Source organism: Aotus nancymaae, unplaced genomic scaffold, assembly GCF_030222135.1.
Source record: "Aotus nancymaae isolate 86718 unplaced genomic scaffold, 86718_ANA_hifiasm-v0.15.2.pri h1tg000028l, whole genome shotgun sequence".
NCBI lineage: Eukaryota > Metazoa > Chordata > Mammalia > Primates > Aotidae > Aotus > Aotus nancymaae.
Window position 1 is genome coordinate 10,588,363 of NW_026988441.1, and position 25,279 is coordinate 10,613,641.

The window sequence follows — 25,279 nt, forward strand, 5'->3', positions numbered from 1 at the left end:
ATGTATGGTCTTGAAGAATGTTTCATGGGCAATTGAGAAAATGTGTATTTTGTTGTTGGGTGGAGAGTTATGTATATGTCTCTTAGGTTGAATTGGTGTATAATGTTCTTCAAATACTCTGTTTCCTTATTTATCTTTTGTCTGGGTGTCCTATGCATTTGAAAGTAAGGTACGGAGTCTCTTACCATTATTGGAGAGCTGTATATTTCTCCATTTGATTCTGTCAGTATTTACCTTTTATATTTCAGAACGCTGACATTTGGTGCATATATATTTATAACTGTTTCATCTTCTTAGTGAAATAAACCTTTTAGCAATATTTATTGCCTCACTTAACAGTTTCTGACTTAAAATCTAATTTCTCTGTTGTTAGTATGGCCACCTGTGCTATTATTTTTTTACATAGAATACCCTTTTCCATCATTTGCCTTTCACCTATGCATGTTATTAGTTCTAATGTTCAAAGCCTATAATTAGATACTGTCTTTTCAATCATTTTGCCAATCTATAACTTTTTATTGAGGAGTTCCATTTATTTCACTTAATTATACATAGGTAAGAACTCCAATTTTAAATGTTTTTTATTTCCTTCATCACTATTGTCCTTTGTGTTGAGTTGTTTTCTTGTAGTGATACATTTTGAATCACTTCTTTTTTTTGAGATGGAGTCTCCCTCCATCATAGGCTGGAGTGCAGTGGCACGATCTTGGCTCACTACAACCTCTGACTCCTGGGTTCAAGCGATTCTCCTGCCTCAGCCTCCCAAGCAGCTGTGACTACAGGCGTGAGCCACCACACCCAGCTAGTTTTTTCTGTTGTTTTTTGTTTTGTTTTTATGTATTTTTAGTAGAGATGGGGTTTCACCATGTTGGCCAGACTGGTCTCCAACTCCTGACCTCAAGCGATCCGCCTGCTTTGGCCTCCCAAAATGCTGGGATTACAGGCATGAGCCACCGCACCCGGCCAGAGAAATCCACTGATAATATTACTGAGGATCTCTCGTACATGACAAGTCACTTTCATGCTGCTGCTTTCAAGATGTTCCTTTGTCTTTTTTATTATAATGTGTCTCAATGTGGGTCTCTTTGGGTTTATCCTACTTGAAGTTCATTGAGATTCTTAGATTTGCAGATCCATGTGTTTCTCAAATTTGAGAAGTTTTTAGTGCTTTAGTTAAATAAGCTTTCCATCCCTTTCTTTCTTCATCTAGGACTCCTATAAAGCATACATTGGTTCAGCCTGGATGACAGAGCAAGACTGTCTCAAAAAGACTGCAGACCATAGTTTTCTAATACTATGTGCACAAAAAGTTAATATAACAGACCTGAGACTGAAAATTCTAGAAAGGACTGCTTACAAGACTGGCTTTTAGCTGGTGTTAGGAAACATGGGGTTTGAGAGGGTTGTCACCATTCCATAACTGGTAGGCATGGTTCAAGTTATTCTGAACACTTGCTCTCCTTCTTGGAGTCTAGAATCTTGATCTGTACCAGAGGGATGGTACCTACATGATCAGTCCCAATAAGAACCTTAGTTAGGGGTTGATAATAAACATCCATTGTAGACATTTCACAAGTACTATCACAATTCAATACTGGAGGAATTGAGACCTGTTACTCCATGCACAAAGGATCTTTACAAATTTATATCTGATTCCCTCCAGATATTGTCTAAGAACCTTTTCCCTTTACTATTTGTATCCTGTCACTATAATATAGTCATGAGTACAACGATATTCTGAGTCTTCTTAGCAAATCACAGAACCTGGAGAGATTGTCTTAGGGACCTCCAACCCACTATGCAAATTGAGACAGCATGGATCTTCATAAAGTACCTAACATCCTGAAAAGATACAGTCTAGAACATTAAGTATAAAAATCAAATCTATCTCTAGTAGCCATTTTACTGAAGAAAGCATTTTAACCTAACGTACTCAAAATATCACCTTGGTGTCTATGAATGGAATGGCGCTCAAACCTGCTCTTTGTCCTAACTGGTTCCACACTGTTAGAGGCCCAACTGCTGTCATGCTATTTTTCCCTACCCATACACATCTTTTCTTAAAAGAATCTTTATTGATTTTTTACATCCACATGCATACCCCTTTTTTCTATCTCCAAGATTTTTCCACTCCTTGACTTACACTTAAAGCAAGCTCACATGCATTATGTATGAGGGCAGCTGAAGACACTCATCAATTTTTCTCTATATTCAAACTGGAGAATTTTTTGTTTTGAAAACCAATTTCCACAATCCTATTCCTTAATTTTGAGTCATGTCATATTATTATAAGATACTTGGTACATATCCAAAGAAAAGGAAATCAGTATGTTAAAGAGTTATCTCTACCTCCCATGTTTATCGTAGCACTACTCATGATAGCCAAGAAATAGGCCAAGATATGTAATCAACCTAAGTGTCCACTGGATGAATGAATAAAGAAAATGTGGCAAATATACACATCAGAGTACTATTTAGCCATGAAAAATGACAAAATTGTGTCCCAACAAAGTGAATGAGCCTTATAGGGCATTATATTAAGTGATATATGCCAGGCACAGAAAGATAAATACCACATGTTCTCATGCATATGTGGAAGCTCAAAAAGTTAATTTCATGGAAGTAGAGAGTAGAATAGTAGTTCTTAGAGGTGAGGAGGGAGGGTGGTAGCCAAAGATTGGTTAATCAATGTAGAAATACAGGCAGGCAGGAGGTAAGTTCTAGTATTTTACACCACTGCAGGGTGACTGTAATTAACAACCTATTATTTTCTAATAGCTAGAATAGTGAATTTTAAGGGTTCCCAACACAATGATAAATGTTTGAGGTATGTGAATTACACTAATTTGATCATTATACATTGTATATTTGTATTAGCTATCACACTGTACCTCATAAACAAGTACAATAATTATGTGTCATTTAAAAATAATGACAAAAGCATATCAAGATTCAAACGCCTCTTGTAGCGCTTCCCACAGTCCTCACATTTGGATGTTTTCTCTCCACTGTGGTCTCTTTGTTGGTCTTTAAGGCATGAACTGTGCACAATGCTCTTCCCACAGTCCTCACATTGAAGTGGTTTTTCTCTACTGTGGAGTCTCTGATGGGTTAAATGAGTTGAGGCCCATCTGAAGCTCTTTCCACACTTCTCACATGTGTATGGTTTTTCTCCAGTGTGAACACTCTGATGGGAATGAAGCTGTGAATTCTCAGTAAATCTCTTCCCACACTCTTCACATTTGAATGGCTTTTCATCATCATGGAGTCTCTTATGATTCAAAATACTTGAGGCCCGGCTAAAGCTCTTCCCACATTCTTTACAATTATAAGGTCTCTCTCCCGTGTGGACTCTCTGGTGCATGTCAAGATTAAACTTACTGTTGTACCCCTTCCCACACTCCTCACATTTGTATGGCTTTACTCCAGTGTGGACTCTGCGATGAGAATAAAGTTGTGAATTCTGAGTAAATCTTTTCCCACACTCTTCACATTTGAATGGTTTTTCTCCACTGTGGACTCTACGATGGGTGTAAAGTTGTGAATTCTGAGTAAATCTTTTCCCACATTCTTCACATTTGAATGGTTTTTCTCCACTGTGGATTCTCTGATGATTCAAAAGACATGAGGCCCAGCCAAAGCTCTTCCCACATTCCTTACAATTATAGGGTTTCTCTCCTCTGTGGACCCTCTGATGAAAGTCAAGATCCAATCTCCTTTTGTAGCCCTTCCCACACTCCTCACATCTATATGGCTTTTCTCCACTGTGGGCTCTCTGGTGAGAATAATGCTGTGAATTTGTATAAAATCCCTTCCCACATTCTTCACATTTGAATGGTGTCTCTCCACTGTGGACTCGCACATGTCTTGAAAGACCTGAGGCCCATCTGAAGCTCTTTCCACATTCTTTACAATTATATGGCTTCTCCCCTGTGTGGTCCATCTGATGCTTATAAAGATCTTGCCTATAAATGAAGCATTTTCCACATTCCTCACATTTGTACCGTTTCTCTCCTGTGTGAATCATGCGATGACTATTAAGTGTTGATTTCAAACCAAAGCTCTTACCACATGTATCACATCTGAATGGTTTCTCTTGCATGTGAACCATGGAATGCCTATTAAGATTTGCTCTACTACGGAAGCGCTTACAACATATATCACATTTGAATGGTTTCTCCCCGGTATGGATTCTTTGATGTTCCTGAAGCTGGGAATCATGAATGAAGGCCTTCCCACATTCCTCACAAATATGAGGTTTCTCTCCTGTATGTAATTTACGATGAACATAAAGTCCTGATCTACGACTAAAGGCTTTCCCACACTGCTCACATCTGAATGGTTTCTCTCCAGTGTGGATTCTCTGATGAATTTGCAAATGTGAGCTCTGATTGAATTCCTTACCACACACATCACAATTAAAGAGTTTCTCCCCCATGTGAACTCTCTGATGGATACGAAGAGCTGAGCTATAACAGAAACTCTTTCCACATTCATCACATGTATGAGACTTCTCTCTTGACTGCAATTGTTGATGAAGATCAAGGATGGAGACATCACTAAAGGATTTTTTACACTTCCTACCCTCAGAAGGTTTCTGCCCTTTGTGAATTATAGATAGTCTGGCATTAACCTGGCAGGGCATATCATCTTGTTTGGGGAACTGAGAGCTATTTACCATGGAGTCTTGAAACCTGGTTAAGTCACCTGAAATTTGTTCCCAGGTTTGATGGCTGAACAATCCTTCATGTGTTCCTTGTTCTGGAACAGTTTCCATCTCAGTTTGGATCTTGCCTCCTATAACAACACAGAATTAAGAGATATGGATAAGTAAAGCCTTTATTCAGTATTGTCAAGATTTCATACTTAGGACATGGCCTGAAATTTTAATAAATACAGGGAATGTTCAGATTGTATTTTTTTTTAAAGAGAGTGTCTCCCTCTGTCACCCAGGCTGGAGTGCAGGGACATGATCATGGCTCACTGTAGCATCGACCTCCTGGGCTTAAGTGATCCTCCCACCTCAGCTTCCTGAGTAGCTAGGACTACAGGCACATGCCACCATGACTAGCTGATTTTTACATTTTTTGTAGAGATGGGGTCTTGCTATGTTGCCCAAGCTGGTCTTAAACTCCTGGCCACAAGTGATACTCCCATCTTGACCTCCCAAAGTGCTGGGATTATAGGCTTGAGCCACTGTGCCCAGCCAATGTGTTTTCCAAGTACACTATGGACTCTGGTTTGCATGAGACCAATTCAGAACCACACCAAGTGTCATATGTGAAATACTTGGTAGAAATAAAACCTTGCTTGGTAAATTATGTAACTAATAAATTATGTACACAGTGAAATATGAATCAAATGTGAACTTTAAGGAGAATCTATAACATCATCAAACCTTTGTATGTTTTAGTTTGTATCGTATATCCTTATGAAATAAATTATCCTAACTCACAAAGAAGCCTGGGTGATGTCCTCAGCATCAGAGAGGCAATCTCTAGGTTCTTAAAATGTCATGCCTGAGGAGAGTATCTTTGTTTGCCTAGAGGTAGTAGGTCTAGTCGGTCACTCTAGACAGTGTAATAATATGATTTAGCCGGGCGCAGTGGCTCGTGCCTGTAATCCCAGCACTTTGGGAGGCCAAGGTGGGTGGATCACGAGGTCAAGAGATCGAGACCATCCTGGTCAACATGGTGAAACCCCATCTCTACTAAAAATACAAAAAAAAAAAAATTAGCTGGGCATGGTGGCACGTGCCTGTAGTCCCAGCTACTCAGGAGGCTGAGGCAGGAGAACTGCCTGAACCCAGGAGGCGGAGGTTACGGTGAGCCGAAATCACGCCATTGCACTCCAGCCTGGGTAACAAGAGCGGAACTCCGTCTCAAAAAAAATAAAATAAAATAAATATGATTTAGAATTACGGGTGGCCCCACCTATGAGGAGAATGTGGTACTCACTACGTGAGAAAGACCAACAGTGTGATTTATGGTGAGGTTTTAGGTCACGTGGAATCAGTCAATCAGGAGACTGAGACTACTTATATGGGAAAGCAATCAACCAATAATGGCTATTAATTAACGGACAACAATCACTCTCAATACCAGGGGTCAGGAAAGCTTCCCTGATAGGCTTTCCTCCTGTCTAACCTCACACCTTAATCTTGGGGATACAATGCATCTTGATTCCATGGGGAGAGTACAATAAAAAGTTCTCATTTGATACTTCCCTGGACTCTGTCTTACTTGATTTTTCTCCTAATTGTAATATGCATCTTTCCCCTCTAAAAATCCATAGCTCTAAGAATATGGAACATGAAGGCAATTTGAGGAAACCACTGAATTTGTCATTGGCATGAAGTGACAGCAGTCTTCTGTGAGCTGTCACTTTTAACTTTGTAGTTGGTTAAGCTCTTTACAATACTAAATATCAAATACCTAGGAGTATTTATGTCTACATATTCAGAGTATTCCTGCACAATAATTTTTGCAGAACACGTATAGTTCATCTAATTTTGCTGGGCTGATACGAACAATAACTTGGTTATCTGAAATAGAAAAGGATCAGAAACCTTCAGTTTTTATGGGAATCTGAAAGGCTGGACCCAACAGAAATACACAAAGGGAGATGCTCCTGATGAGACAATGAAAGTTGGTAAGATCACCTGGAATGAAAAGAACGCCTAATGGGTCATGCCCTGGTTGGTTCCATGTGAAGTTATTGGACTGTCTCACTGAAAACAGATGACAGAGCAGGACGCGGTGGCTCACACCTGTAATACTAGCACTTTGGGAGGCTGAGGCAGGCAGATCACCTGAGGTTGAGAGTTTGAGACCAGCCTGACTAACATGGAGAAACCCCATCCCTACTAAAAATACATAAAGTTAGCTGGGCATGGTGGCCTGTAATCCCAGCTACTCAGGAGGCTGAGGCAGGAGAATCGCTTGAACTCAGGAGGTGGAGGTTGTGGTGAACTGAGATCATGCCATTGCACTCCAGCCTGGGCAACAAGAGCGAGACTCCATCTCAAAAAAGAAAAAAGAAATAAAGAAAGAAAACAGATGGCAGAAAAAAGATGATGTAAAGAAATAGACCTTCATGTCCATTTTCTTTGTTTGTTTCTTTCTTTTTTTTTTTTTTTTTGTAGACAGAGTCTAGCTCTGTCACCCAGGCTGGAGTACAGTGGTGCAATCTTGGCTCACTGCAACCTCCGCCTCCCTGGTTCAAGCGATTCTCACACCTCAGCCTCCCAAGTAGTTGGGACTACAGGTGCATGCCACCACACCTGGCTAACTTTTTGTAGTTTTAGTAGAGATGTGGTTTCACTGTGTTACCCAGGATGGTCTCGATCTACTGACTTTGTGATCCACCTGCCTCGGCCTCCCAAAGTGCTAGGACTACAGCCGTGAGCCACCGCTCCCGGCCTATACCCATTTTCAAAATAAACACTACAGACTCTTAGTGAACTTTAAAATAAATCTGAAACCTTATAAAAAGTATTTAGAGGCCGGGCGCGGTGGCTCAAGCCTGTAATCCCAGCACTTTGGGAGGCCGAGGCGGGTGGATCATGAGGTCAATAGATCGAGACCATCCTGGTCAACATGGTGAAACCCCGTCTCTACTAATACAAAAAATTAGCTGGGCACGGTGGCGCGTGCCTGTAATCCCAGCTACTCAGGAGGCTGAGGCAGGAGAATTGCCTGAACCCAGGAGGCGGAGATTGCAGTGAGCCGAGATCGCGCCATTGCGCTCCAGCCTGGGTATCAAGAGTGAAACTCCGTCTCAAAAAAAAAAAAAAAAAAAAAAAAAAAAGTATTTAGAAAAACCAGAATAGAAATTATCACAGCACTGTGACAAACAGGCAAAGTGGCATTATATGAAATGCCTGCTAAAGGTACTCATGCACATCTACATGCACAAAAAATTTTCATCCTGGTTATGGTGAAAGATGTATTTCTTACTATGGCTTATGCTCATAAAATATGGAAAATCTTGGTCAAGATATTACCACATTCTGAATTAACTAAATCAATCAAATGTAAAATTAATTTTCAATGGCTGAATCTTAGGAAACATTAATAAGTTAGTATGTACCTACTGGTGCACATTAGTACATGGATATACTAATAAATAAATAAATAAATCCCTGAAATAAGAGATTTTTGAGAAGAAGGGGGAGTCTCTTTCAGGATGTTTATATTTTGAGAGGGCAGTTTCCTGATTCTTCCCAGGATATAAAGTTCACCAGTACAAAATACAGCACTATGTCTCTATACAAAGAAAAGGAAAATTGTATGAAATCTATATTCTTTAACGTGTTTAACAATTACATTTGTAAAAAATAAAGATGCAGAAATATATACCACATTATCAAACAAAGATGACTAGAAATATAGGCAACATTTGGGTGTGTGACTTATGTCACCCTTATCCTCATTCTTCCCCCTCTAGGAGAAGGACAGAGAAATCTGGGGTGGTGATGTGCAAGCAGACATTGGAAGAGGTAAACAGGCTGCAGATGAGTAAATCTCTCAAAGGAAAGGTAGCTGGAAAGCTGGTTATTATCTGAGACATCAGGAAACTGAAATTTTTTCCTCTTGTATAGAAGAGCTGTTTCAGAAGTAGACATCAGAATCCTCATTTGAAAAGGTTTTGTCGGCTAGGCATGGTGGCTCATGTCTCTAATCCCAGCACTTTGGGAGGCTGAGGCAGACAGATCACCTGAGGTCAGTAATTTGAGACCAGCCTGGCCAACATGGTGAAACTCTTTCTCTACTAAACAAAAAAATTAGCTAGGCATAGTGGCACACACCTGTTAATTCCAGCTACTCAGGAGGCTGAGGCAGGAGAATCACTTGAACCTGGGACACAGAGGCTGCAGTGAGCCGAGATGGTGTCACCGCACTCTAGCCTGTGTGACAGAGCACGACTTTGTCTCAAAAGAAAAAGAAAAGAAAAGGTTTCTTTCCACAGATGAATATGCTCCCTACAAAAAGCTCCAAGACAAGATCATCATGGCAGACGGAAGGCAGAACTAGACTGCAGTACCGACTCAGATGGACAGAACAGCGTACAGAGGCTCCCATTGTGAATTTTACCTCTAGATTGACTGCAAGAACAAACCAGCAATCCCGAGAGGTCACATAGACCCTCTGAAGGAAGCAGACTGCTCCCGCAGGACCCTGGAGACACCCCAAATGCTGTGAATGCCCCAACTGTGGAAGTCAGAAAGAGCCTCTTGTCCTGAACATACAACCTCACTGGAGAAACTGAAGGTCTTTTTGTGGCAGAAGTTTCTGACCTTAGCTGGAGTTTGTTCAATTTAGAGAGCTGAGCAAGATATAGGGTTAGATAAAGCAGGAGAAAGGCCTTGGGACCTCGTTGGGTACCAAAGCAGGCCATTCTTGCCTGGCACCACAGGGATATATCAGGAGGGTGGCCAGAGGAGCAGGGCATGGGGAATTCCACAGGGAGAAAGAAGTATCCAGCTGAACTTTGTAACAATTTGAATGGGACAAGAAGCCTCCTGGCCAGAATCCAGTGTGCAGACTCCATAGGCAGGGGAAGAACCAAGCCCTTTTCTTTTGCAGCTGAGAGATGAGTAGCCTGGGGCAAGTTCTCAAGCCCAGCTTGCCCACTGCCTGGAAACAGACTCGAGGCTATTGGTGGGAGCATGGTGGGAGTGAGACCAGCCCTTTGGTTTGCATGGGAGCTGGGTGAGGCCTGTGACTGCCAGCTTTCTCTTACTTCCCTGACAACCTGCATGACTCAGCAGAGGCAGCCATAATCCTCCTAGGTACACAACTCCAGTGACCTGGGAACCTCACCTCCATCCCCAACAGCAGCCGCAGCAAGACCCACCCAAGGAGAGTCTGAGCTCAGACATGCCTAGCCCTCCCCCAACCTAATGGTCCTTCCCTATCCACCCTGGTAGCTGAAGACAAAGGGTATATAATCTTGGGAGTTCTAGGGCCTCACCCACTGCTAATGCTCTCCATACTACCATAGCTGATGTTCTCTGGAAAGTGACATCTCCTGGCAGGAGGCCAACCAGCAGAAAAATAGAGCATTAAACCACCAAAGCTAAGAAACATTACTGAGTCCATTGCACACCACCCCTCCAACCTGGCCACCTCCACTGGAACAGGCGCTGGTATCTGTGGCTGAGAGACCCACGGACAGTTCACATCACAGAACTCTATGCAGACAGACCCCAGTACCAGCCCAGAGCCAGGTGGACTTGCTGGGTGGCTAGACCCAGAAGAGAGACAACAATCACTGCAGTTTGGACACCACATCCATAGGAAAAGGGGGAGAGTACTACATCAAGGGAACATCACGTGGAACAGAAGAATCTGAACAACAGCCTTCAGCCCTAGACCTTTTCTCTGACAGAGCCTACTCAAATGAGGAGGAACCAGAAAACCAACTCTGGTAACATGACAAAACAAGGCACTTTAACATCCACCAAAAAATCATACTAGTTTACCAGCAATGGATCCAAACCAAGAAGAAATCCCTGATTTACCTGAACAAAAATTCAGGAGGTTAGTTATTAAGCTAATCAGGGAGGCACCAGAGAAAGATGAAGCCTAGTGCAAGGAAATCCAAAAAAAAAAAAAAGGATAAAATAAGTGAAGGGAGAAATATTCAAGAAAATAGATAGCCTAAAGAAAAAACAATAAAAAATTCAGAAAACACTAGACACAACTATAGAAATGCAAAATGCTCTAGAAAGTCTCAGCAATAGAATTGAACAAGTAGAAGAAAGAAATTCAGGGCTTGAAGACAAGTTCTTTAACCCAATCCAACAAAGACAAAGAAAAAAAATAGGAAAATATGAACAAAGCCTCCAAGGAGACTGGGATTATGTCAAATGACTAAACATAAGAATAATTAGTGTTCCTGAGGAAGAAGATGATTCTAAAAGCTTGGAAAAATATTTGGGGAAATAATCGAGGAAAACTTCCCCGGCCTTGCTAGAGACCTAGATATCCAAATACAAGAAGCACCAAGAGGCCGGGCGCGGTGGCTCAAGCCTGTAATCCCAGCACTTTGGGAGGCCGAGGTGGGTGGATCACGAGGTCAAGAGATCGAGACCATCCTGGTCAACATGGTGAAACCCCATCTCTACTAACACAAAAAATTAGCTGGGCATGGTGGCGCGTGCCTGTAATCCCAGCTACTCAGGAGGCTGAGGCAGGAGAATTGCCTGAACACAGGAGGCGGAGGTTGCGGTGAGCCGAGATCACGCCATTGCACTCCAGCCTGGGTAACGAGCGAAACTCCATCTCAAAAAAAAAAAAAAAAAAGAAGCACCAAGAACACCTGGAAATTCGTTGCAAAAAGATCATTGCCTACACACATTGTCATCAAGTTATCCAAAGCTAAGACAAAGGAAAGAATCTTAAGAGCTGTGAGACAAAAGCACCAAGTAACATGTAAAGGAAAACCTATCAGATTAACAGCACATGTCTCAATAGAAACCGTACACACTAGAAGGGATTAGGGCCCGATCATCAGCCTTCTCAAACAAAACAATTATCAGGCAGGAATTCTGTATCCAGTGAAACTAAGCATCATATATGAAGGGAAGATATAGTCTTTTTCAGACAAATGCTGAGAGGTTTGCTACTACCAAGCCACCACTACAGGAACTGCTAAAAGGAGCTCTAAATCTTGAAACAAATCTTGGAAACACATCAAAACAGAATCTCTTTAAAGCATAAATCACACAGGACCTATAAAACAAAAATACATATTAAGAAGCAAAAACAAAAACACCAAAGTACACGGGCAACAAATAACAGGATGAATGCAACCGTACCTCACATCTCAATACTAACATTGAATGTAAATGATCTAAATGCTCCACTTAAAAGATACTGAACTGCAGAATGGATAAGAGCTCACCAACCAATTATCTGCTGCCTTTGGGAGACTCACCTAACACGTAGGATTCATATAGACTTAAAGTAAAAGGGTGGAAAAGGCATTTCATACAAATGGACACCAAAAGCAAGCAGGGGTAGCTATTCTTATCAGACAAAACAAACTTTAAAGCAACTGCAGTTAAAAGAGACAAAGAGGGACACTATATAATGGTAAAAGGGCTTGTCCAACTGGAAAACATTACAATCCTAAACATACATGCACCTAACACTGGAGCTCCCAAATTTATGAAACAATTATTAACAGACCTAAGAAATGTGGTAGACAGCAACACAATAATAGTGGAGGACTTCAATACTCTACTGCCAGCACTAGACAGGTCATCAAGACAGAAAGTCAACAAAGAAACAAGGGATTTAAACCATATCTTAAAACAAATGCACCTAACAGATATATACAGAACATTTCATCCAACAACCGCAGAATACACATTCTATTCAACAGCACATGGAACTTTCTCCAAGACAGACCATATGACAGGCCATAAAATGAGCCTCAATTAATTTAAGAAAATTGAAATTATATCAAGCACTCTCTCAGACCACAGTGGAATAAAACTGGAAATCAATTCCAAAAGGAACTTTCAAAACCCTGCAAATACATGGAAATTAAATAACCTGCTCCTGAATGAGCATTGGATCAAAAACAAAATCAAGATGGAAATTAAAAAATTATTCAAACTGAACAACAATAATGACACAACGTATCAAAATCTCTGGGATACAGCTAAGGCGGTGTGAGAGGAAAGTTCATAGCCCTAAATGCCTACATCAAAAAGACTGAAAGAGCACAAAACTTACATTCTAAGCTCACACCTCAAGGAACTAGAGAAACAAGAACGAACCAAACCAAACCCAGCAGAGGAAAGGAAAGGACCAAGATCAGAGCAGAACTAAATGAAATTGAAACAACAACAACAAAATACAAAAGATAAATGAAACAAAAAGCTGGTTATTTGAAAAGATAAATAAAATCGATAGACCATTGGCAAAATTAACCAATAAAAGAAGCAAGAAAATCGAAATAACCTCACTAAGAAATGAAACAGCAAATATTACAACTGATACTACTGAAATACAAAAGATCATTCAAGGCTACTATAAAACACCTTTACACACATAAACTAGAAAACCTGGAAGAGGCTGATAAATGCAACACTCCTAGCTTAAATCAGGAAGAATCAGATACTCTGAGCAGACCAATAACAAGCAGCGAGACTGAAATGGTAATTAAAAAATTACAAACAAAAAAAGTCCAGGACCAGACAGATTCATAGCAGAATTCTACCACATGTGACACTATTTTGCAAGATAGAGAAAGAAGTAACCCTTTCTAATTCATTCTATGAAGCTAGCATCACTCTTAGACCAAAACCAGGAAAGAACATAACCAAAAAAGAAAACTAAAGACCAATATCATCGATGATCATAGATGCTAAAATCCGTAACAAAATACTAGCTAACCTAATCCCACAACATATCAAAAAGTTAATCCATCATGATCAGGTAGGTTTCATGCCAGGGATGCAGGGATGGTTTAACATACCCAAGTCAATAAATGTGATATACCACATAAACAGAATTAAAAACAAAAATCACACAATCATCTCAATAGATGCAGAAAAAGCATTTGACAAAATCCAGCATCCCTTTATGATTAAAACTCTCAGCAAAATCAGCATACAAGGGACATACCTCAATGTAATAAAACCCATCTATAACAAACCCATAGCAAACATAATACTGAATGGGGAAAAGTTGAAATCATTGCCTCTGAGAAGTGGAACAAGACAAGGATGCCCACTCTCACCATTCCTCAACATAGTACTGGAAGTCCTAGCCAAAGCAATCAGACAAGAGAAAGAAATAAAGGGCATCCACTTTGGCTGGGCGCGGTGGCTCACGCCTGTAATCCCAGCGCTTTGGGAGGTCTATACGGGTGGATCACCTGAGGTCAGGAGTTTGAGACCAGCCTGGCCAACATGGTAAAACCCGGTCTCTACTAAAAATACAAAAATTATCCAGGCATGGTGGAGGGCGCCTGTAATCCCAGCTACTTGGAAGCTGAGGCAGGAGAATGGCTTGAACCCAGGAGGCGGAGGTTGCAGTGAGTAGAAATCGTGCCACCGCACTCCAGCCTAGGCAACCAGAGCAAGACTCCATCTAAAAAAAAAAAGAAAGAAAGAAAGAAAGGGCAACCAAATCAGTAAAGAGAAAGTTAAACTGTCACTGTTTGCTGATGACATGATTGTCTACCTTGAAAACGCTAAAGACTAATCCAGAAAGCTCCTAGAACTGATAAAATAATTCAGCAAAGTTTCTGGATACAAGATTAATGTACACAAATCAGCAGCTTTTCTATACACCACCAGCAACCAAGCAGAGAATCCAATCAAGAACTCAACCCCTATTATAATAGCTGCAAAACAAAAAACAAAAAACCTTAGGAATATACCTAACCAAGGAGTCAAAAGACCTCTACAAGGAAAACTACAAAATGCACTGAAAGAGATCACAGAGAAACAAACAAATGGAAACACATCCAATGACCATACTGCCAAAAACAATCTACAAATTCAATGCAATCCCTATCAAAATATCACCATCATTCTTCATGGAATTAGAAAAAAAAAATTTTTAAATTCATATGGAACCAAAAAAGAGCCTACATAACCAAAGCAAGACTAAGCAAAAAAAAAACAAAAAAACAAAAAAACAAATCTGGAGACATCACACTACCTGATTTCAAACTATACTATAAGACTATACGGGCCGGGCGTGGTGGCTCACGCCTGTAATTCCAGCACTTTGGGAGGCCGAGGCGGGTGGATCACGACGAGGTCAAGAGATTGAGACCATCCTGGTCAACATGGTGAAACCCCATCTCTACTAAAAATACAAAAAATTAGCTGGCCATGGTGGCGCGCGCCTGTAATCCCAGCTACTCAGGAGGCTGAGGCAGGAGAATCGCCTGAACCCAGGAGGCGGAAGTTGCGGTGAGCCGAGATCGCGTCATTGCACTCCAGCCTGGGTAAAAAGAGCGAAACTCCTGTCTCACAAAAAAAAAAAAAAAAAAAAAAAAAAAAAAAAGACTATAGTCACCAAAACAGCGTGGTACTAGTATAAAAATAGGCACATAGATCAATGGAACAGAATAGAGAACCCATAAATAAACCCAAATACTTACAGCCAACTGATCTTCGACAAAGCAAACAAAAACATAAAGTAGGGAAAGGACACCCTTTTCAACAAATGGTTCTGGGATAATTGGCTAGCCACATGTAGGAGAGTGAAACTGGATCTTCATCTCTCACCTTATGCAAAAATCAACTTAAGATGGATTAAGGACTCAAATCTAAGACTTGAAATTATAAAAATTCTAGAAGATAACATTGGAAAAACCCTTCTAGACATTGGCTTAGGCAAGGATTTCATGATCAAGAACCCAAAAGCAAATGCAATAAAAACAAAGATAAAGAGTTGGGACCTAATTAAACTAAAAAGCTTTTGCGTGGCAAAAGGACAATCAGGAGAGTAAACAGACAACCCACAGAGTGGGAGAAAATTTTCACAATCTGTACATCTGGCAAAGGACTAATATCTAGAATCTACAATGAACTCAAATCAGTAAGAAAAAAACAACCCCATCAGAAACTGGGCCAAGAACATGAATAGACAATTCTCAAAAGAAGATCCACAGATGGCCAACAGACACATAAGCAAAAGGCTCAAAATCGCTAATGATCAGGGAAATGCAAATCAAAACCACAATGTGATACCACCTTACTCCTGCAAGGATGGCCATAATAAAAAAAATCAAAAAACAGTAGATATTGGTGTGGATGTAGTGATCAGGGAACACTTCCACACTGCTGGTGGGAATGTAAACTAGTACAGCCAGTATGGGAAATAACGTGGAAACTCCTTAAAGAACTAAAAATATAACTACCATCTGACCCAGCAATCCCACTACTGGGTATCTATCCAGAGGAAAGAAGTCATTATATGAAAAAGATAGCCAGAAAGTTTTGAGGTGAAAGAGTATTCTGGGCTGGGCAAGATGGCTCAAGCTTGTAATTCCAGCACTTTGGGAGGCCGAGGCAGGTGGATCACCTGAGGTCAGGAGTTCAAGACCAACCTGGTCAACATGGTGAAACCCTGTCTCTACTAAAAATACAAAAAAAAAAAAAAAAAAAAAATTAGCTAGTTGTAAGGGTACATGCCTGTAGTCCCAGCTGCTTTGGGAGGCTGAAGCAGGAGAATTGCTTGAACCCAGGAGGTGGAGGTTGCAGTGAGTGGAGATTGCACCAATGCACTCCCACCTGGGTGATGAGCAAAACTCTGTCTCAAAAAAAAAAAGAGTATTCTGATCAGAGAGAAGAGCAAGTAAGGGCTCTGAGGCAGAAGCTTAAGTATTAGACAGAACAATGATTCATAAAAGATGCCCACAGGCCGGGCGCGGTGGCTCATGCCTGTAATCCCAGCACTTTGGGAGGCCGAGGCGGGTGGATCCACGAGGTCAAGAGATCGAGACCATCCTGGTCAACATGGTGAAACCCCGTCTCTACTAAAAATACAAAAAATTAGCTGGGCATGGTGGCGCGTGCCTATAATCCCAGCTACTCAGGAAGCTGAGGCAGGAGAATTGCCTGAACCCAGGAGGTGGAGGTTGCGGTGAGCCGAGGTCGCGCCATTGCACTCCAGCCTGGGTAACAAGAGCGAAACTCCGTTTCAAAAAAAAAAAAAAAAGATGCCCACAGGCCGGGCGCAGTGGTTCAAGCCTGTAATCCCAGCACTTTGGGAGGCCGAGGTGGGCGGATCACGAGGTCAAGAGATCGAGACCATCTGGCCAACATGGTGAAACCCCGTCTCTACTAAAAATACAAAAATTAGCTGGGCGTGGTGGCGTGCGCCTGTAGTCCCAGCTACTCAGGAGGCTGAGGCAGGAGAATTGCTTGAACCCGGGAGGCAGAGGTTGCAGTGAGTCGAGATTGTGCCACTGCACTCCAGCCTGGTGCCTGGCGACAGAGTGAGACTCTAATTCAAAAAAAAAAAAAAAAAAGATGCCAACATCCAGTCCCCAAGACCTATGAACATGTTATATTATACAGCAAGGGGGACAGGGGTTGCAGATGCAATTAAAGTCAGCTAACCAGAAAGTGAGAAGGTCATTGTGGATCATCCTGAAAGGCAGGAATGGAGGCATAAGAAGAGTGGCAGAGGCCGGGCGCAGTGGCTCAAGCCTGTAATTCCAGCACTTTGGGAGGCTGAGGCAGGTGGATCACGAGGTCAAGAGATCAAGACTATCTTGTTCAACATGGTGAAACCCCGTCTCTACCAAAAATACAAAAAATTAGCTGGGCATGGTGGCGTGTGCCGGTAATCCCAGCTACTCAGGAGGCTGAGGCAGGAGAATTGCCTGAACCCAGGAGGCGGAGGTTGCGGTGAGCCGAGATCACACCATTGCACTCCAGCCTGGGTAACAAGAGCGAAACTCCATCTCAAAAAAAAAAAAAAAAAAAAAAAAAGAGTGGTAGAGTGAGCATGACTACAGAAGAAGAAGGGTCAGAAATACAAACTAACCGCCTTAGAAGATGGAGGAAGGAAAACAAGAGCCAAGGAGTGTGGACAGTGCCTAGAGACTGGTAAAGCAAAATAAAGGTTTCCCCCAAGAGCATCCAGAAAGAAACAAAGCCCTACAGACACCTTGATAATTGCCCAGTGAGATGTGTCAGACTTCAGCACTAAAGAACAGAAAGACAGTGTTTGTTGTTTAGTCCACTAAATATGTGGTCATTGGTTACTACAACAGGCAATACAGTGTCCTTGGCAGGTCAGAGAAACGACAGGGAGGACAATGTGGCTGGAAAGACAGGGCACGAAGGAGAGGACAGGAAATGTCGTCAGACAGGCGGTGGGGGATGAAGAACAGATCACATGGTCTCTAAAAGGCACTTAAAACACTTGTAACTTAAGTAAACATAAGAAGCCAGAAACGCTTTAGAGCCAAGGAAAGGCAACCTGACTTAGATTTCCTAAGGATCACTTTGGCTGCCATGAGGAAAACAGATGTCAGGGTGGGAAAAGTGGGAGCAGGGCAACCAAGCCAAAAGTCGGCTGTAAAAATCCAGGAAGAAGGTTTGGCCATTTAGACCAGGGCAATAGAATCGGGCAACAGACAGAAGCAAAACAGACGGGAGAGTCACGTACAAGGACACACAGTTGCTTGCTTCTTACCTAAATTCCCTTTTCTTTGGGTTGCTGTCTTCACCATCCAGAACTTTTCTTCCCTGGGGAAGTGGAAAGTATCTCCGTGGAGTGGTTGATGCCCTGTGAACATGCAAAGTCATATGCTTAATGCCAACATATCCTAGGGAAAAAATCTAAGTAAAATTTACTAGAAACTTAGGTTCCCATTGCATACTCAAACTTGAACACTCTAGGATACAAAACCACTTCTGGGCCTGACGTTCCCTTACAAAGGGTGTCTGTGCTCACCCACTGAGAGCAGGTTCCTGAAGTTCTCCAGCATCACATCTCGGTACAGCTTCCTCTGGGCAGGGTCCAGCAGCCCCAGCTCCTCCTCCGTGAAGACCACAGCCACATCCTTGAAGGTCAGTGCCTCCTACAGCATCAAACATATGCAACTTCAAACTCATGGCCAATGACTACTGAGAGAGGGGTGGCACTGAGCAGACAGAGGGGAAGCTGTTTTGAATCTTAAGAGACATAGGTCAATGTACAGATTTCCTCTTTTTTTTTTTTTTTTTTTTTGAGACAGAGTCTTGCTCTGTTGCCCAGCTGGAGTGCAGTTGCAATCTTGGCTCATTGCAACCTCCACTTCTAGAGTTCAAGTGATCCTCCCGCCTCAGCTTCCCAAGTAGCTGGGATTACAGGTGCCCGCTACCATGCCTGGTTAATTTTTGTATTTTTAGTAGAGATGGGATTTCACCACATTGGCCAGGCTGGTCTTGAACTCCTGACCTGAGGTGATCTGCCTGCCTTGGCCTCCCAAAGTGCTGGGATTATAGGCATGAGACCCCGCCTGGCCAACTCATAGATTTCCTACTAATTCTATCTGTATCCTGACAATGACTGATTTTCCTGAGCTCCACCAGAAGTGCAATGATGGAAAAGACCTCCTGTAGGTTTACTTTGTGCACTTATTCACTCTCCTTTTAAGTAACCCTTTAGGACTCTAAATGCAGCATCCTGGGCTACACGTATATAGGTTTCAATGAATCTTGCCAATTGCCCCAGCAACATTTAGCAATTCAGTCCTACTCTTGTTTGATAATTCCCATTATTCTCTCTCATACTTGAACCCTGAATGTTATCATTTTCTTTAATATCTGCTTGTTTCTTTAATAACAAGCTTGTGGTAACCTGTGTGGAACAGCTATGCAGTACATCTTCTGTACTCTCGAGGCATAAACTACACATCAGTTGCAGCATTGAATGTCATGATCTGCAGCCAGTGTGCCTAAGAGCACATCCCAAGGCTCTGTACCTTGCTGGTCACATGACCTTGAACAAGTTCACCTATTTACTCCCTCTCTCTTTAATAATTCTCATATTATAGTTTTTTCAATGATTAAACAAGGAAACATATGGAGCATTGGAAAAGTTGATCGGTACAGACTAAATACCTAATAAGCATTAGTTTTTAAAAATTATTATCATCATTGTTGCCATCTATTTTATCTCATTTCATAACTGCATAGTATTCCAAAGAATTGATAATCTATTTTTATTTACTCTAAATAAACTTTAATTTTACATATGCTCATTAATACCAATCCTGTAAAAAAAAACATTTTAGGTAGATTTTACTCCTGTTTGATTATTTAAAATAATCTTAAATGAAAATTAAAATGTCAATAAATAGGCATGTTTAAAATTGTGATCATATAATATCAGATCTCAATTTTTTACCAAACTCTAATCTTTCAAGAGGATACATGTATACTGATTTGTCTTACCATAACCAAGAGCAGGTTATCAATTTTCCCATGATTTTGGTAATCATATTAGGAAAAATTTAACAGTCTCACCTATTTGATTATAAATAATACCATCACCTTTTCAAACATTTATTGGCCATCTCAATTTCTCCTTTTAAATTTGCCTGTTAATGTCCTTTATTCATATTCCTTTGGATTTTTTTTTTCTATTCTGTATGTAAGATTCTTATTTTGGATTTTGTCTTTTTCAGATATATAAGTAGTGAATATTTTCACTCTAGGCTGTTATGTTTTCTGGTAACATTGTGCGAAGTATCCTTTACCATACTGAATGTAAAGACTTTCTATAATGACTATAGTTATCACTGTCCTTGGGTGCCTGGAGCACTGGGTGCAACTGAGTTGGTGTCAAGTCAGGAAGAAAGAAGGTCACCCCGAAATGGGGCCTGAAGGAGCAGTGCCACCTGTGGACACTGGCTCTCAGGTTGGCACAACACAACAGGCTATAACTACTTAACTGCTTTTTCATACAATGATTATTGGAGGTGTTCACACAGGAAGACCTAGATTCTGTTTCTCCCATGCCATATCTCTGTTGTTCTCCCTAAGTCTTCCCAAGGCTGAGAAAAACATGAGAATATGAGTAATGAGATGAAATATAGCCGGGCACAGTGGCTCACACCTGCAATCCCAGCACTTTGGGAGGCTGAGGCAGGCAGATCATCTGAGATCAGGATTTGAGACCAGCTTGGCCAAATGGTGAAACCCCGTCTCTACTAAAAATATAAAAATTAGCCAGGTATGGTGGTGTGTGCCTGTAGTCCCAGCTACCTGGGAGGCTGAGGCAGGAGCATCACTTGAACCCGGGAGGGAGAGGTTGTAGTGAGCTGAAATCAGGCCACTGCACTCCAACCTCAGCAACAAAGCAAGACTCCGTCTGAAAAGAAAAAAAGAAATTTTAACAGCAAGAGAGGCAAACTCTACTTACCTTCAACGTGGTCATTTTTCCTCCTATTTCAGGGAATATGCAGAGTCCTGAGTGATGCAGTCTGAGGGAAAGCAGAATCCTGCCTCAAAAGTACCAGGGAAGGCAGAAAAAGGGACATGAAAGTGTGGCCAGGGATGCCGTCCGCCAACGCAAATGTGTACTGTAAATTAACACATGAATGTTCACAACAGCATTATTCATAGTAGCCCAAACTGTACACAAACAAATACCCTCCTTTGCGCACATCAATAGACAAACTGCGGCCCATTCATTGAATGGAATCTTATTTGGAAATTAAAAAGGATGAAGTACTGACTCATGCTACAACACGTATGAACTTTGGAAACATGATGCTATGTGGAAGAAGCCAGTCACATGGGAAGGCCCACATATTGCATAATCCTATTTCTATGAAAGTCCAGAGTAGGCGAGTGTACATAATGAGAAAGTAGGTAGGTGGTCCCTGCATATTTGAGGTGAGAAAGAGGATTAACTATAAATGGGTACAAGGAGACTTAATGGGGAATGAAAATGATTTCAACTCAATTATGGTGATGTTTATTCCATTCCTCAAAGTTCCTAAAAATCATTAAAGTGTACACATGAAATGGGTAGATTCTATGATACGTAGAATACACCTCAATAAAGTTGGACAAAGTATTGGTAATTGTTAATCCACATGCCATTTAACTTAGTAAGACTGGATTCTGGATCTACACTGATAGAATATTTATAGTTGAATGAATGAATGAATAAGCAAATGAGGAGGGGAAGCTCACCTTTATAGTAGAATGCCCACTAATTAACTTATTTCTCCATAAAAGAACGCATTTAACTAAAAGATTAGGAAGTGTATCTTGAGAGCAACTTGAATCTGTGTTCCTGGGGTAAAAAAAAAAAAAAAAATTCAAAATAACTTTACAATGCAGAAATCTGACAAACTTGACTTTGGCCAAGTGAACAAAGTTAAGATCACCAATGAAGTGACAAACTGACATATGGCCCCTGTTATGTTGCAATAAGAAATTTACCCCGGGGCCGGGGACGGTGGCTCATGTCTGTAATCCCAGCACTTTGGGGGGCCAAGGTGGGTGGATCACCTGAGGTCAGGAGTTTGAGGTTAGGAGCGTGGCCAACATGGTGAAACCCCATCTCTACTAAAAATACAAAAATTAGCTGGGCATGGTGACAGGTACCTATAATTCCAGCTACTTGGGAGGCTGAGGCAGGAGAATAGCTTGAACCCAGAAGGTTGAGGTTGCCGTGAACCAAGATCGTGCCACACACTCCAACCTGGGCGACAAGAGCGAAACTCTGTCTCAAAAAGAAAAGAAAAGAAATTTACCACTTCTGTGGTATTCCCGCAAAAAATGCATAATTTGAAGCTAAACATGAAATACATCAGAAAAACTCCAAATGAACATCTTTGACCAAAATAACTTCATCTATACTCTTCAAAAAATAACAAGGATAAAATATCAAGAATAAAAAAGATGAAAACTATGCTATCTTTCAAGATTAAAGAAGACTAGAAAAACATGACAACTGAAAGCAATGCATGAAATTGGACTTTGAATGGGGTGAGGGGTGGAGCATAGGGAGGGGGATAGGTACAGTTAGTTATAAGAGCTTCAATTAAAAAGCAGAACAAAATTAAATCTGGAACTGTAGATTAGATGACGTGTTATCTAATATGTTTTCTAGTATTAATATATGCCACAATTAGCTATTGGTAGTAGTTTTTAGTAGGTATATAATATAGATAACAACAGCATTATGTAGTATAATATCTAATGTTATATAGTATTTTATGTGACACCCTATAACCAGCACTTCCTAAGCGCCTCTTACCAAGACACCCCATGATTACTCTGGTATGTGGGCTTCCTTGCTGCAGAAAGTTATAGTCAGCTGTCTCTGATTACAGGTATGTTCTTGGTAGTATTTTGCTGATGTGTGTCAACAAACCAAATGGCAAAATTGGGTAAAGAGTAAATGAAAGCTTCTAATATTACACTATTTTTGCCACTTTTCTATAGGTTTCAAATGATATGAAAATAAAGTGTTAAAATATCAGTAAGCATTAATAGTAATAATAATAATGGATAAACATGACATCATATGGCAGTTTCACTAGTTATTTCTCTCTCTTGATGGTATTTGGAAATGTCCATAGTTAAATACTTAAGAAAAAACATTTTAAAATATTTTAAAATAATGTTAAAATATTTATAAATAAATATACAAGTATACACAAAGGAAGACGAAGAAGAAATGCATTAGAAGCTGAACGGTTACTTTTTTTTTGAGATGGAGTCTCGCTCTGTCGCCTAGGCTGGAGTGCAATGGCGCCATCTCCGCTCACTGCAACTTCAGCCTCCCGGGTTCAAGCAATTCTCCTGCCTCACCCTGGGTAGCTAGGACTACAGGCGCATGCCTCCATGCCCGGCTAATTTTTTGTATTTTTAGTACAGACGGGGTTTCACCGTGTTTGCCAGGATGGTCTCGATATCCTGACCTCATGATCCGCCCGCCTCGGCCTCTCAAAGTGCTGGGATAAGAGGTGTGAGCCACTGTGCCCGGCCTTTTTTTTTTTTTTTTTGAGACAGAGTCTTGCTCTTCTGCCCAGGCTAGAGTGCAGGGGCACGATCTAGGCTCATTACAACCTCCGCCTCCCGGGTTCAAGCAATTATCCTGCCTCAGCCTCCCGAGTAGCTGGGACTGCAGGCGCCAACCACCGCACCCAGCTAATTTTTATGTTTTTAGTAAAGACGGGGTTTAACCATCTTGGCCAGTCTGGTCTCGAACTTCTAACCTCGTGATTCACCCGCCTTGGCCTCCCAAAGTGCTAGGATTACAGGCGTGAGCCACCGCGCCTGTCCCAACAGTTACTATTTCAAAATATTGGACTCATGGGTAATTAAAATGTTTTTTTCTAGTCATAGCAGTTCTCTAATTTCTGAGTGCTCCACAACGATATGGATCTATAACAACGATACATATTTGTAATAAGTGAGACAAAATGGTTGACGAAACTTTTAAAAACTCAAAGAAAAGTCCAAGCCCAATAAGCCTTGCTCTTCGGGTTCCTTCAATCAAGTCCTAACTTGCTTTCCCCATCTGAGTCCAGCTCATGTCTCAACGATAACATACCCAAGAGATGATCAACTCATAATCTGACCCAGGCTGCCTAAGTTCCAACTCCAGCTACACCTCAGTAGCTGGTGCTTAGGCGCCATGTGTCTCACTCCCATCTTTAAAATAGAGAAAAGCAGTGCCTTTCCACAGTGCCAAGGTGTGGTGTAATGTACTTTTTTGCATAAAGCTCTTAGAATGAAGTTACCAATTCAGTCTTACTTATTATCAACACCCATGCCCAAGGACACATGCTATACACTCGGTTGAGGTGAGCATCTCTGTCAAAGAAAAAAGCCAAAGGCCACTCAAGTAGAGCTTTGCCCTCAGAAGCCAAGAAGTCCCTCCCTGCAGCTCTTTTGGAAAGATCGGGCTGGGGAAGGAGAAGGCTGTGAAACACCCTGACCGCGTCGCCGTCCCCCATAAGAGTTAAATGCTCCTCTCCCTTTCTGGAAGTCGACTCAACATTCGCCTTCCTAAAAAAGAGGTTAGAAGGCGTCCGGGGTCATCCAGCGTCCTGCAGGGATCAGGGAGGGAGAAGGGCCGGTGCCCCTGCAGCTGGAGCTCTGACCCCACTCAGGGACCTGACAGGCTTTGTGGGAAATTAACAACAGACTACCAGTCACCAAGTGACAGGGACTGATTTAAGGCATTCATTTTTGTTACCTCTTCCAGTTCCCAAAACGATTCTATTAGGATAGTCCTAAAGTCCCCATTTTAAAGAACAGTAACGGGAGACTCAAGGACATTAAGTAACACCCCAACGTTATACTGTGAGGAATTGGCCACGCGCGTGAGGTGGAAGCAGGCGGAGTGGGCAGCTCAGAGCCCCGGAAACCCTGAAACCAGGCGAGACGCGACTCGACCAAGTCCCAAACACCCCGGGGACGCGAAGACAGCCCAAAGCCCAAGAAGGCTTCACCGACGAGAACGAAAACAGCGGCCCTCGCCCTTCAAACCTCTGCTCTCCGACGAAGTGCTTTTTTTTTTTTTTTCCTAATTCGAGCACCAGTTCGTTGAGGATCCAAACCGTAGGTTCAGGAAACTCAGAAGGGTCCCGCGGAACTGACCCAAACTACCAGGGACAAAACTGCAGCAACCTCACAGTCCCGGAGCGGAAGTGCCCACAACTCCGAGTGTTTGGACTCCACGTCCCAGAATTCCCGAGCCAAACTGACCGCGACAACCCCGGGCGCGTGGACTACATTTCCCAGAATTCCTTAGGATCCGCCTGCCAGTGCCAA

General features: G+C 41.7%; 1 protein-coding gene across 7 annotated transcripts; it reads right to left on the reverse strand.

The window, feature by feature from the left end:
- Window positions 1-273: 273 nt before the first annotated feature.
- Window positions 274-25,177, reverse strand: ZNF225 (zinc finger protein 225). Of its 7 annotated transcripts, none has more exons than XM_064381195.1 (5): window positions 24,995-25,177; window positions 20,901-21,060; window positions 18,447-18,573; window positions 18,186-18,278; window positions 274-4,797 (listed from the first exon to the last, which is right to left on the reverse strand). In XM_064381195.1, the coding sequence occupies exons 2-5, from the start codon at window positions 20,913-20,915 to the stop codon at window positions 2,912-2,914; spliced, it is 2,121 nt and encodes a 706-aa protein (XP_064237265.1). In that variant the 5' UTR covers window positions 20,916-21,060; window positions 24,995-25,177; the 3' UTR covers window positions 274-2,911. The 7 variants fall into 7 exon arrangements, with proteins under 7 accessions (XP_064237265.1, XP_064237261.1, XP_064237266.1 ...); XM_064381191.1 differs by having other exon boundaries at window positions 20,901-21,782; XM_064381196.1 differs by having other exon boundaries at window positions 20,901-20,979; window positions 24,995-25,104.
- Window positions 25,178-25,279: the final 102 nt, after the last annotated feature.